Source organism: Giraffa tippelskirchi, chromosome X (genome assembly GCF_054371585.1).
Source record: "Giraffa tippelskirchi isolate mGirTip1 chromosome X, T2T-mGirTip1v1.2.pri, whole genome shotgun sequence".
Classification (NCBI taxonomy): Eukaryota; Metazoa; Chordata; class Mammalia; order Artiodactyla; family Giraffidae; genus Giraffa; species Giraffa tippelskirchi.
The window spans coordinates 141,894,441-141,908,227 of NC_137289.1; the positions used below are offsets into that span (position 1 = coordinate 141,894,441).

Sequence of the window (13,787 nt, forward strand, 5' to 3'; positions counted from 1 at the left end):
TGTTTTCATTATTTTCATGGGGAAGCAGTCTTGTAACAAAATTTTATTCCACAGAGTGGATTGAATGTGAAGTAGTTATAGTGTCCAACTAGAAGAGGGAATGAATAATCATGAAATAAGAAACTATTGAAAAATGAGCCTTAATAGCACATCACTGAATTTCAGAGTTGCTGGAGAGATTGGCAGTTATTCAATTTCATCCCCAGATTTCTTAGATGAAGCAGTTGCAGAATGCTCCTGAAATTCAATGTCTATTCCCCAAACCCTCTCTGTGCTCTTCAAGCTTCCTCCACCCCTTGTTCCCAGAAAGCTGCCTTGAGACAAATTTCCCAAAGAAGTGAGAATCCATAGGTCTCAATGAGTCCTGCAATCTTCAGACCTGGGTCATCTCTATGAGCCTCCTCTTTCAGACCCTCTCATTCATTCATCCTCTGTCTGCTTATCTCTGGAACTTACACCACACCAACCCCTCTAGGTCCCTGCTTTCCCTCCTGCATATGTTCTTCCGCTCTGTTGGCTCTTTCCCTCAGTTCATAAACATGTTTGAGATTCTCACACCTTTGTTAGAACATGCACACATACACACATTCACATTCATATCTGGACTTCCAAGTAAAATGACCTTCTGCATTCATGTTTTCAGATAGTTTACAGTCCATAGCCATGATTTATAAAATAAAAAGTTGATCACAGGATGGTAAACATCTGCAGATGGCAAACATTTGCAGAAATGGTACCAAAAACATGACGTTGAAGAACTCAATATGTTATATACCTTAAACCTATACTACATTATCTGTAAATTGTATCTCAAGAAAAAGAATTTAAAAAAACCCCACAAAACTGAAGCTACAGAACTGATGGACTCTTCTGGAAGGTGGAGGCCATCAAGAGTTCAGTTCCAGTGGGTAGTGGGCTTCTAGTGGCTTTAGGCAACCCTTGGCTTATGACTGTGCTACTTAAACCTCTCCCTCCGTCTTCACAAATCCTCTTCTGTGTCCATGTCTTCCCTCTTCTGACTTTGATAAGGATGTTTGTATTTGTATTTAAGGTTTACTCAGATAATCCAGGGTGACCTCATCTCAAGATCCTTAACTTTATTACATCTACAAAGATCCTTTTCCTAAAAAAAGTCTTATTTGCAGGTTCTGGGGTTTAGGGTATGGACATATCATTTAAATGTCTGCCATTCAACCCACTACGATGTTGTCTTTAAATTATTATTTATTTCCAGGGGAAATAAGTCATTCCATTGATCATAAATGAACAGAATGTGGATCAAAATTACTACTTGTCATTTTTCTTAGGTACTAGTGTCCCTTTGGATAATCTAATTTTTAGCTCTATTTACATTTGTGAAAGTGAAAGTTGCTCAGTCGTGTCTGACTCTTTGCGACCCCATGGACTATACAGTCCATGGAATTCTCCAGGCCAGAATACTGGAGTGGGTAGCCATTCCCTTCTCTAGGGAATCTTCCCAACCCAGGGATCGAACCCAGGTCTCCAGCATTACAGGCAAATTCTTTACCAGCTGAGACACCAGGGAAGCGCAATTATATTTGTAAGTGCTAGCAAAAAAATGCTTGTTATTAAGACAAAGTAGAAATTGAGTAACTTGCTTGTAAATCAGATTTTTTTGGTTTGTTTCACTTTAAGCGGGCAGCTCAGTCAATGTTAGAACGATCTGAGCAGCAGATCAGGGCGGCTTCGGGTTTGGAGGAACTACTGCAGATCACACACTTCGAGGACTGGAAGCTATGGAGATGCCGACTGAAGCTCAAAAGTCTCACCAGCACAGACTCTCGCTCAGCATCCCATCGGTCCACCAGGTTTGCGGCCACTTTCTATGACATGGAGACACTCAAAGGTAGGTGTATGCATGCGGAGGCCAAGTCTTACTCTTTATCAGATAGTAACAAATGCACCAACTTCTACCAAAAGTTTGAGCAGGGTAGGCACGTGGCAAGGAGAAGAAAAGGGCGTCTTTGATGTCATAGCTTTGATTTAGTGGAGAATCCTGGTTTCCTGTGTTTACTCAGCAGAGAAATAGACTCAATATGATTTTGAGATCAAAATTCAATACCAAATAACACTTCACAATATGGAAATATATTAAACTCAGAGTTATGAGGGCAAAACAAACCCAGAAAGACTGTTCTTAATAGAAAAAATAATTGAATTTACTTAAAAAATAAAACAACTTGGGTATTCATTCAATAAGGAACATTCTATGGCCAGACATCCATGGATGAAAACCAATAGATTAGCTATAGCTTTTTATGTCTTCAAAATTCTGTGATTTTTTTAAGTAAGAATGAAAAGCAGAATTTAGAAGCTGAGTTGGAATAATGCCTACTGGTGTTACTAGGAGAATAATGGATAGGAAAATTCTCTAGACAAAAGAATCCAGATTCTGGACTAGAAAATAACATGATTTGAAACAAAGGGAATGACTCTTCCCTAGTAAACTTTGCAGGTTCTTTATAAGAAAACCATTGTCTTGATGTACTGTCCTGTAATGAAAGAATCACTTGTCAAATACAGTTGTGAGGCCTCCAATTAGACGTTTAGCTTTTTTCTTTTTAAAAAATTTTTTGGCCGTGACAAACAGCATGTGGCACCTTACTTCCCCAAGCAGGGATGGAACCCATGTCCCCTGCACTGGAAGAGCAGTGTCCTAACCACTGGACCAACAGGAAAGTCTAGCATCTCACTTTTTGATGACATGTCACAACAACACAAGAAGCCACCATAGCATTGATGAGCTAATCAGATTTATTAACATATGATTACCTAGTATCAGACTGTAGCTATTGCATAATAATTCAAATTGACAGCTCAGCCAAAATTATTCTTGTTCTTCTCTATAAAGTTATCTTTATTTTCTTCCATTTGTAAAAGGATGATGTTGAATGGGCCGCTGTTGTTGGCTGTGGGGAAAGCTGTGCATAGGCAGGATAAATCCCTTGGCAGCACTGAGGCCCGGGTGTGAAGGGGATGCTTGATGCGCATGTGTGTGACTATGTCTGAAAGAGTTGAGATGGTTGGAACCATGGCCTAGAACCCAATTTAGCCAGAGGTCTGCAACTCTAGTTGTTTCTATGTGGTGAACTAGCATGGACTTTGTGAAAGTAAAGGGACGAGACCTCATCTGAAGATTCAGGGCTTTAACCAGATTACCTGCCTGAAGGCCTTAGGCAAGCCTGAAGCTACTCTGTGAAGATGGAGATAGAGAAGCATTACCATAAAACTAAGACAAGCTAATTTAAAAAAGTCGTTGATGTTGAAATGAACATTTTCTAAGGAGGAAACCACAACATTAAAAAAATATTTTAAAAATCATAAATAATACAGAATTTGCTAACTCTAAAATGTCTCTTATTACATGGCAGGGGGGGATCATCTAAAGTTAATTACTAAGAAGTAGCAGGTGGCGCTAGTGGTAAAGAGCCTGCCTGCCAATGCAGGAGACATAAGAGACGCAGGTTCAATCCCTGGGTCGAGACAATCCCCTGGAGAAGGAAATGGCAACCCACTCTAGTCTTCTTGCCCAGAGAACCCCATGGACAGAGGAGCCAGGTGGGCTACAGTCCATAGGGTTGCACAGAGTTGGACATGCCTGAAGTGACTTAGCACACACAGAAGTCACAAATAATGAAACCCATGTGGTATCCCAATGATAATTGCTTATAACTCTCCCTCATGTATTTCAGGGCAATTCCCCGAGGAAGAGGAGTCCTGCTGGGCAGTAGTAAAGGAAGTAGAGATATGAAGCCTTTACTCAGCGACAGTGGTCATAGTTCCACACAGTGTTCTGACTTTCAAAAGTTAGTTTTATAAAAAAGCAAATGGAAAGCAACATTTAAGTGGAATTTTAAACAAGAAAGTTTTTTAAAGTTGATTACTTGTTTTTTCAGCGATTTATGATTAATAATAGTGATTTAAACAGTACCTAATTGGATCATTTATTTCTTATGTTTGACAGCATTCAGGCTCTGTATGTAAATATTCATAATCAAACATTTTAAAGTTTGATTGAGCTAAAGATTTATTATGTTTATTTATTTATTTATTAATAAAATAAATAAATAAATTTAATAATAAAATAAAATAATTTATTAATAAAATAATTAATAAAATAAAATAATATGTTTATTTATTTATTTATTAAGTTTGTTGAGCTAAAAGATTTATTATGAAAAGGGAAAGTTTAGGTAAACGGTGTAGTGTAGGCAGTGCTTTTCAGCCAGCCAAACATACTTTGTGTTTTCAATGATCGAAGAAGCAACATATGAGGAAATTTGAGACTAAGCGGGGAGGAAAGGAGAAAAGCTGTGGGAAAGATGTCTTAAGGGAATAATTTAGAGACTAGCATCAGATCCGCAACAATAATATTTTATCTGTATCCTTCAGGTAGGAGTTTTCTCTATCCCTTCTAGTGGAAACACATTCACATATACAGGAATTCAGAATGTGGGCAGAGACCAATTACAGATTTTTGAACATAAGATAAAAACAGAGAAGAGTTTATCTCCTGCTGTGTAACACGTTACCCCAAAACTCAGTTGCTTCAGATAGCATGTTTTGATCTCACAGTTTCTGTGGGTCAGCAGTGCAGACATGGGCTCGATCGGTGTCTCCTTCAGGGTCACTCTGGAGGCTTCAGTCGAGGTGTCAGCTTGGGCTACAGGCACCATCTCATGGTTCAGGTAGGGCCCGATGTGCTTCCAAGTTCACTGAGAGGTTGTTGGCAGGATTCAGTTCCAGACAGGCTGTTGGGCCGAGGATCCCACCTCCATTACCACCTGGTGGATAGAGGCCACCCTCACTTGCCCACCATGCGGGCCTTTCCAACATGATGACTCGCTTCCTCTAAGGCTGCAGTTGAGAAGGCAAGAGAGGGTGCCAGCAAGAGAGGGTGACTGCTAGCAAGATGGAGAGCAGTCTTTGTTAACTTCACCATGGATGTGCCATCCCACTGCTCTTGCTGTCTTTTCTTCATAAGAATTGGGGTGCTAGTTCCAGCACACATGCAGAGGAGGGGATGACAGAAGGGTGTGAATGCCATGAGGTGGGCATGATTGCGGCTCAGATTAGAAGCTCCCGACCACAGAGGGTTTTAACCACCCCCCAGCCTATAATCGACTCGACAATTCCACGTCAAACTAAAAGAAAGTCTCTAAATGTTGCCAGTATCACAAACTTGGATCATTTCCCAGAAACAGCCACAGAAAGGCTATACAACATTATCAAAATCTAATTTAAAAAAATAAACTTTGAGAGAAAGGCAAGTGTATTTTACAGGAATGTACGTAATCTTTTTTTTTTTTAATTCCCTGAGGCTTGTTTCTTGTTTCCCACAAATTCGTTAGAATGGCCAGAAAATTGCTCCTTTCATCAAAATGAATCAGCTTATTTCATCATTTGAAAGAAACATCAGTATCAGGCGTTTGCAAATGAGAACACTCTGACTTGAGGAACACTTAAATTTTCATTCATATGTTTGCCATATATAGTTATTTAAGCAACCAACAGAAATGTATTTCCTAATGGTGCTAAAACCTACCCACACCTGACTTAAAGGAGAAGAAATGCTCTCCAGCTATGTCCTGTAAATTGCTTAATAAATAAGGCTTACATGTTATTGCTTTACATGCATCTATTTACTTCCTTATTAGCCAGCCTCTCCAGATGTACCCAATGTAGTTATATCCAGGACATGGTGTTTATTACTAGCGGAAAGTAGAATTAGTGGCTATGCTATGCTATGCTATGCTAAGTCGCTTCAGTCGTGTCCGACTCTGTGCGACCCCATAGACGGCAGCCCACCAGGCTCCGCCGTCCCTGGGATTCTCCAGGCAAGAATACTGGAGTGGGTTGCCATTTCTTTCTCCAGTGCATGAAAGGGAAAAGTGAAAGTGAAGTCGCTCAGTCGTGTCCGACTCTTAGCGACCCCATGGACTGTAGCCTACCAGGCTCCTCCGTCCATGGGATTTTCCAGGCAAGAGTACTGGAGTGGGGTGCCATTGCTATGAAGGGATCATAAACATGGAAAGGAACACAGATTTGGGTTGTAATTTTTCTGCCAACAATTCTTGGTTAAAGCCAACCCCAGATACCCATCTTGTGAAATAAACAAGCTTGCTATATACAAGAATGATGATGTTGAGCAAACACTGGTACGTGTAGGCATGTCAGGGCCATTTGTTCTGCTGACCCAATGGACTGCCTCTCTGCAGTTATAGACGAGGAATGGCAAAGGACACAGTGCAGCCCTCGAGAGACCTGCGTGGAGGTGGCCAGTGAGCTGGGGAGCAGCACGGACACATTCTTCAAGCCTCCCTGTGTGAACGTGTTCCGGTGTGGGGGCTGCTGCAACGAAGAGAGCCTCGTCTGTGTCAATACCAGCACCTCGTACGTTTCCAAACAGGTATGAGGACATGAGCCCTCTGTGGCTCTGATGTTGGTGGTGTTGACAGCTACAGCTCAGCTGGTTGCTAAGCGCCGTCTCAGTGCCTTAGGCGCATCACCTTATTTAACCCTGAAACAAGCTCAAAGGGTAGCTTATCATCTTATAGATGAAGAAATGGAGAATCAGAGAGGGGCTCCAGATGTACCCGAGGTAGTTATATCTAGGACTGCCTCTCTGATGCTATGATGTCAAGGATCAGAAAGTCATATGGAAGCCACTAGGCAGACATTTCAAGGAACAAAGATAGCCACACTGACTTGTGTATTAATTAGGTACCATGTTGTTCAAATGGAGTGATTGAGAAGAGTTTGATGAAGGGAATGGGCAGGGTAGGGGAAGGAAGAAGGGCTGGTGAAGTACCCAGAGCTCCTAGAAAGGGGGACCTGTTCTCACCCTTAGACTGAAGAGGCCAGAGGGTGGAGTGGTTATGGGAACCCAGAGAGGAAGTGGGGAAGAGGGCTGAAGGACTGGCTAGGTGAGGGGCAGCCACTGCCCACCCTTATCCTGGCAGGGAGAGGGGGCAGGGTGGGGGAGGTAAGGAGGCTTATAGATGTAGTCCGTGGAGGTCAGCATTCTTGGACACTGCCCAGTGGGGAAGGAAGAAAAGAGGATGGCATCTCCAGAGGGGCAGATGGACAATATCTAGCACAGAAGACCTTAAGAAAGAATCCTCCAGTCCCCATGAAAGAAATAATTCTTCCCTCTTCATCTTATAAAATCTCTTTGGCTCAGTAGGTAAGTTTTTCTTTGTATTGCTACCATATTGTTGTAAAATGACGCATGCGTGCTTAGTCACTCAGTCACATCCGACTCTTGGCAACTCTATGGACTGTAGCCCATCAGGGTCCTCTGTCCATGGGGTTCTCCAGGCAAGAATACTGGAGTGGGTTGCCATACCCTCCTCCAGGGGATCTTCCCAACCCAGGGATCGAACCCACCTCTCTTATGTCTCCTGCATTAGCTGGTGGGTTCTTTACCACCAGCGCCACCTGGGAAACCCATATATGGCATAGTGGAGCAGTAATAACAAACTTAGGAAAGAAAACATACTAAAAAGCTGTAAGTCAAACTATATTCCTTTTGGTTCTATGTTGCAAATCCCTCACACATATTGATATATTTATTTAATTGTCACATTTACCTCTACAATCTAGTCTCATGATTGGGAAAAGAGGTACTGCAATAAAAATTATTATTATTCTGTAAGATATTATGAAAAAACTTGAACAAACTTTTTGGCCAACCTAATACATAACTTATCTTATTCGGAAGGAAAGAATGGAATGCTGATTTGTTTGGGTACTAGGTTAATGTACCCTTAATTTTTTCCCCCATACTTCTTAAAATAGCCCTTAAAGTTTAGAGTTGCTTTTTCTAAATTCTTTTAGAGAATCTTGGAACTTGTAAAAATTCTGACCTCTACTGTTTGACAATCAGAGGGGAAAAAATGACATGACTATGGCTAAGCATCAACTGTCAGTAGAAACAAAGGTTGCGTAACGTAAGAGGCTTTAGTTCGTGACTGTGTTATACCCTAGAGTATACTGAAAAATTTCGCAAGATGAAGTTCATGCAAAATAAACACTCTTAAAAACACTCTTACTTAGACTTATGGAAGTACCATTACATATTGAAAGGTCAGGACAAACACAACTTTAATGGATTGTTTCCACTTAATAGATAATTGAATATTTTGACTGTTGTCCACAACAAATGAGTTTCCAAGAATATGCTTAAGTGTAAGTGTTCAGCAGTTTTTCTTTCCAAATATGCATGTTTGAACATTGTAATAGTGTTTTCCAAAAAACTTCTCATCCCAAAGTTATGGGCTGTTCAGTGAAATACCTTTTAGAAGCTAAGTGAATAAATGAAGACTATGTAGCAAGGACTCTGTGGAATGGTAATTGAATGGACAGAACATTAAAATCAAGTTCAAATTCACCTGTACATCAGAGAACCACTCTAGAATTAAAGTAATTGATACTCTTGGCAAGTAAATTTTACCTGCTGAGATCCCATCTTGCAGCTCCTGGTCACAGCAGTTTCATTCCAAAAAGTAATAAGGCATGTTCTTGAGAGTATGCCCTCTGGCTGTAGAGTAGACTGTCTGGGTTCAGATCCCCACCCTCCCAATCAATAGTTATGTGGTCTTAGGCCAGTTATATAACCTCTCTTTCCATCTGTTTCTTCACCTGTAGAGTTGGGGGGTAATAAAACCAACCTATAATGTTGTTATAAGGGGTAGATGAATTAATATAAAGGTGCTTACAACAGGGGCTGGCATATGGAAACACAGAAAAAATGATATTCACGTTACCTATAATTGTTTGGGCATGATGATCTTGTATCAGTCACTTTTTACTCGGTAATGCTGAATAAACAACACTCTAAAACTTAGTGGCTTTAAACAATAATGACATTCTCACTCATGTGTCTGAGATTCTGTTAGTTTAGAGTTTAAGTTCAGTTGGGCTTGACGCCAAGCTGCAGGTTGAGTCCAGGTCTGGTCCCCGTGTCTTTCATCCCTTAGACCAGCATGACTGCCAGATTGTGCTCTTCTCATGGCTAGAGCAAATGCATGAGACAACGAGCCCCAGCAAGCACACACAGTTCAAGTCTATGCTTGTGCCAAAGCAAGTCACATGGCCAAGTCCAAAGTCAAGGAACAGGAAACTCTATTCCTTCGGTGGAGACAGCGTGGGAAGGGATAAGTAAATCGTTTTGAGCAGTTATCTCTTCATCATGGTTGCAAAGAAACTTCATAGCTGTAATTTCATTTAATCCTTACAGTTTACACTCAGACTTAAAGCAGGAGCAGGGAACATTTTACAAGCTAACTATTTTACAAGGGTACTAGGGACACCAAGAAGTTAACAGATTTGACCAAACTTAAATACTTGATAAAGTGATGTAAGGCCCTGGTCTTCTGATTTGCAGCCCAGCATTCTTTCTATCACACCAGCCCTCATCCTTATTAGTTCTATCTTAATGGACAACTTTGCTAAAGTCACAACAGTAAGGGACAAAGGCAAAAATGCAGACTGTAGACATTATTTTTTTGTAAAACAAACAAACAAATATATGTATTATAGTTCTCTTTCTCTACTCTAGCTCTTTGAGATATCAGTGCCTTTGACATCAGTACCTGAATTAGTGCCTGTAAAAGTTGCCAACCATACAGGTTGTAAGTGCTTCCCAACGGCTCCCCGCCATCCATTCTCAATTATTAGAAGATCCATCCAGATCCCAGAAGAAGATCGGTAAGCCTTTCTTACACTTGTTACACTTGTTAAGCCTTTCTTACACTATGCTTGTTCTTGCCTTGCTACAGCTGTGTGTGGAGAATCCGTCATTAATTACAGAGTCGTCTCTCTTGTTTCAAGCTCTTTGTCTTTTAGGTTCTAACCCATATCTGTGGGCAATAAGTGTTTGGCAAGTATATTTTTTACTAGGTGTTACTTGTATGTTGCAGGATGTCAAAGAGCTCAGTGGCTGTGAACTCAGCATGTCAACTTGTGGGCACCTTTGTTCTTAATACTCATAGTTTGATGCAGTTGTAAAACTCAACCCCAGCCTCAAATTTGGCATCTGTCCCCTCATTCCAGAACAAGCATTAGATAAAACTCATTTCAGGCTGTTTATATATTTAAGCCCCAAAGTTAGGAGGGGGAAAAGGCTCCTGGCATCATCAGAGAGTGGCAAAGCTATCTGCATTTGATTTGGGCATTTTTTAACCCCTCCTCTTAAGTTACCAAATGGGAAATTGTATTTTAAATGAAAATGACTTAAACTTAATTTGACTAGACATTTTCTTGTGAGGATTTTGTGATTCTTTCTGAGACAAATTATGACACCCTAAAGTGTTCTGAAATCAAAGGTCAGAATCATTGATTTGGGGAAAAAGAATTTACTCCAGAGAATCAAAGGGAAAATTACAACTGTTGAATAAAAATATAAAGTAATTAAGTTGGAGACTTTGATCTTGCAGAAGTAAAGGAGGAAATGCACTGTGGGAGTGGCTAGTGAAGGAGTGAGCCTCAAGCCGAGCAGACCCCTCTGCCTTTCTCAAGTAGAAGAGAAAGCTCATGGAAAAGGAACATTTACAAAATTTTCCTGCTGTCCTGGCCAGCGTTCTTATCTTCATTTTACAGACGATAATGCTTAGGAGCTGTGTTAGAACACTATTTACTTCCGGTAAATAAGCTTTGTTGACAGCTAATTTGCATAGTTTTTAACACCAATCCTCTTAAAAAGATTACAACTTTCCAAAATTACAGTTTCATTTCCAAAGGTTTCCACAGAGAATATTTGTAATTACAGAATTACTATCTAATAACATGTTCTTCATAAATATGAATTAAGCTCCTGAACAGCTTCACTGTTCTCTACTCAGAAATGTATTCAACATTTAAAAAAAATGTTCCAAAGGCATGATTACCTTTGAAAGCTTTAAAATATGATTTACTGTCTTCTTTTCCTAGCTGCTCCCATTCCAAGAAGCTCTGTCCTGTTGACATGCTCTGGGATAGCAACAAATGTAAATGTGTTTTACAGGAGGAGAATCCACTGGCAGGAATGGAAGGTAATGATTACAGTGATGAAATAATAACAGTAATAACAATAACAATAGCAACTAGTATTTACTGACACAATTTAAAGCAATTGTGTAAGCTTTTTATATATATCAACTAATTTACTCCTCCCAACAATCCTATAATGTATGATTAACACCTCTTTTCCTCTTTTCTTTTTACAATTACAAAATGGACACAACCAGGATGTCTAGTAATTTTTCTCAAGGTCACACAGCTAAGAGTGATAGAAGCTGTGAGATTCCAGAGCCTTTTGGTATTTTTATATAGTAAGTCCACCAATGCATCATTCTGCTTTTTAATCTTAAAGCCCCAAATGATTAGAGCATCTCAAAGCAATGAATTTGAAAGGGGATGATAACCTTTAATGAAAGCCGCTTCAGAACTAAACACAAGTCAACCACATTTTGCTAACTTTTTTGTATAAAAACCTCACAGGAACCTAAGGTAATTTTGGACTTGGTTTCTTTCAACTGTGTCTTGTGAAAACATGCCAGTAATTTGAGAAAATGGTGAATAAGAGAAGACTTCTTCTGACACAAGGGCAAAGTAAAAGCAAAACACAGCTCTTGGACTCAGGGGAGTTGGGAAGCAGATGAGCTAGGCTCTGATCTTTGCACATAACTCTTAACACCCTGATTTTTTATCACGAACATCTGCCTGAAAACAAATGCACTTTTTATTGATTTCCAAGGTAACTTGACATGATTCCACTGTAAAGATCACAGGGACTCCTGTGTTTTGAACCTTGCTTGTTTTTCCAACTGTGATCTACAAGCAAGATTAGTAAGGAGTAAACTATAAGGAAATTTCTCCCAGAAACTGTAAATAACAAGCTAACCTTATGCTTCTGTCTCTCAGCTTCTAAATGTTTTCATGAAAGCTCAGCCCAGGGTTTGATGGAATGTTAAAGTTCATGTAGTTTAAATGACCATGCATATCTTTTTGAAAATTGAAGTAGTATAGTTGATTTACAATGCTTCAGGTGTACAGCAAAGTGCTTCAGTCACATACACACACACACACACACATCCATATATATTCTTTTTCAAATTATTTTCTGTTGTTACAAGATATTGAATATACTTCCCTGTGTTATACAGTAGGTCCTAGTGTTTTATCTGTTTTATGTATAGTAGTGTGTAAATGTTAATCCCAAAGAAGGTGAAAGTGAAAGTGAACTTGCTCAGTTGTGTCCGACTCTTTGCGACCCCATGGACTGTAGCCTCCCAGGCTCCTCCATCCATGGAATTTTCCAAGCAAGAGTACTGGAGTGGGTTGCCATTGCCTTCCCCAGGGGATCTTCCCAACCCAGCGATCAAACCCTGGTCTCCCACATTGCAAACAGACGTTTTACCACCTGAGCCACCAGGGAAGCCCTTGTTAATCCCAAACTCCTAATTTATCCTCTCCTCCCTTTCCCTTTGGTAACTGTCTTCTGTATCTGTGAGTCTATTTCTGTTTTGTAAATGAGTTCGTTTGTATCATTTTTTTTTTAAGATTCCACATATAAGTGATATCATGTATTTGTCTTTGTCCGACTTACTTCACTGAGTATGATAATCTCTAGGTCTATCCATGTTGCTGCAAATGGTATTAATTCATTCATTTTTATGGCTGAGTAGTATTCCGGTATGTATATGTACACCATCTTTTATCCATTCCCCTATTGGTGGACATTTAGCTTGCTTCCATTTCTTGGCTATTGTAAACATTGCTAACATTGGGGTGCATGTATCTTTTCAAATTATAGTTTTCACCATTTCCAGATATGTGTCCAGGAGTAGAATTGCTGGGTTATCTGGTAACTCCATAAATGCCCATGTTGATTTTGAATGTCATGTACATCCTTCCCATCAAGTCTTCAGCTGTCCTCTGCTAGAATATACATCATTCATGAGGAAACTTGCCAAACCCACTGAGGCATCCCAGTTACACTGGGCACACTCTTGTTGCTAGTAAACTATATGGAACCTGAATATCCTTCTCTCTTTCTCTCTAGGACAGTGCTGTCCAATGGAGTTACAGTGAGAGTTACATATATAACTTATATTTTATAGTACTCTCATTAAAAAGGTCAAAATAAGCAGATAAAATTATTTCTAATGTGTTTTACTTAATCTAAAATATTTTAAAAAAACACTCATTTCAGTGTGTAAGCAATATAAAATTCATCAGTGATATATATTTTCATTCTTGTGCTAAGTCCTTGAAATCGAGTGTGTATTTTACACTTACAACACATCTCAATTCAAACTTGCCATTTCATGCTCAGTCTGGCCTGGAGCTATCATATTGGACATCCCAGATCTACAGCATCAACTCGTTAGTTCCGGTTTACCCTAGAACCATGTCATACCGATCTAGTTCTTTCTCCATGTGACCCATTTTTAAACTGTTAGAAAGTTATTGTGTGGAATCTAAAAAGTGGTACAAATGAATTTATTTACAAAACAGAAATCGAGTCACAGGTATAGAAGACAAATTCATGGTTACCAAGGGGGAAAGGTTCAGTTCAGCTCAGTTCCGTTGCTCCGTCGTGTCCGACTCTTTGTGACCCCATGGACTGTAGAATGCCAGGCTTCAGACTGGGATTAACAGATACACACTGAAAGTGAAAAGTGAGTGTTAGTTGCTCAGTTGTGTTCAACTCTTTGCCACCCAATGGACTGTAGCCCACCAGGCTCCTCTGTCCATGAGATTTTCCAGGCAAGAATACTGAA

General features: G+C 39.9%; 2 protein-coding genes across 2 annotated transcripts in view; one reads left to right on the plus strand and one right to left on the minus strand.

Annotated features, from left to right (window-relative positions):
• LOC145536265 (uncharacterized) overlaps window positions 1–13,787 on the minus strand; it is a 60,411-nt gene that overhangs the window by 33,281 nt on the left and 13,343 nt on the right. The window lies entirely within an intron of this gene.
• The window catches only part of VEGFD (vascular endothelial growth factor D), a 46,000-nt gene that overhangs the window by 28,258 nt on the left and 3,955 nt on the right, over window positions 1–13,787 (plus strand). The window contains exons 2-5 of the mRNA XM_081565285.1: window positions 1,657–1,867; window positions 6,240–6,430; window positions 9,584–9,732; window positions 10,954–11,054. Of these exons, the coding sequence (XP_081421411.1) occupies window positions 1,657–1,867; window positions 6,240–6,430; window positions 9,584–9,732; window positions 10,954–11,054 (652 nt within the window). The remainder of the gene's footprint in view (window positions 1–1,656; window positions 1,868–6,239; window positions 6,431–9,583; window positions 9,733–10,953; window positions 11,055–13,787) is intronic.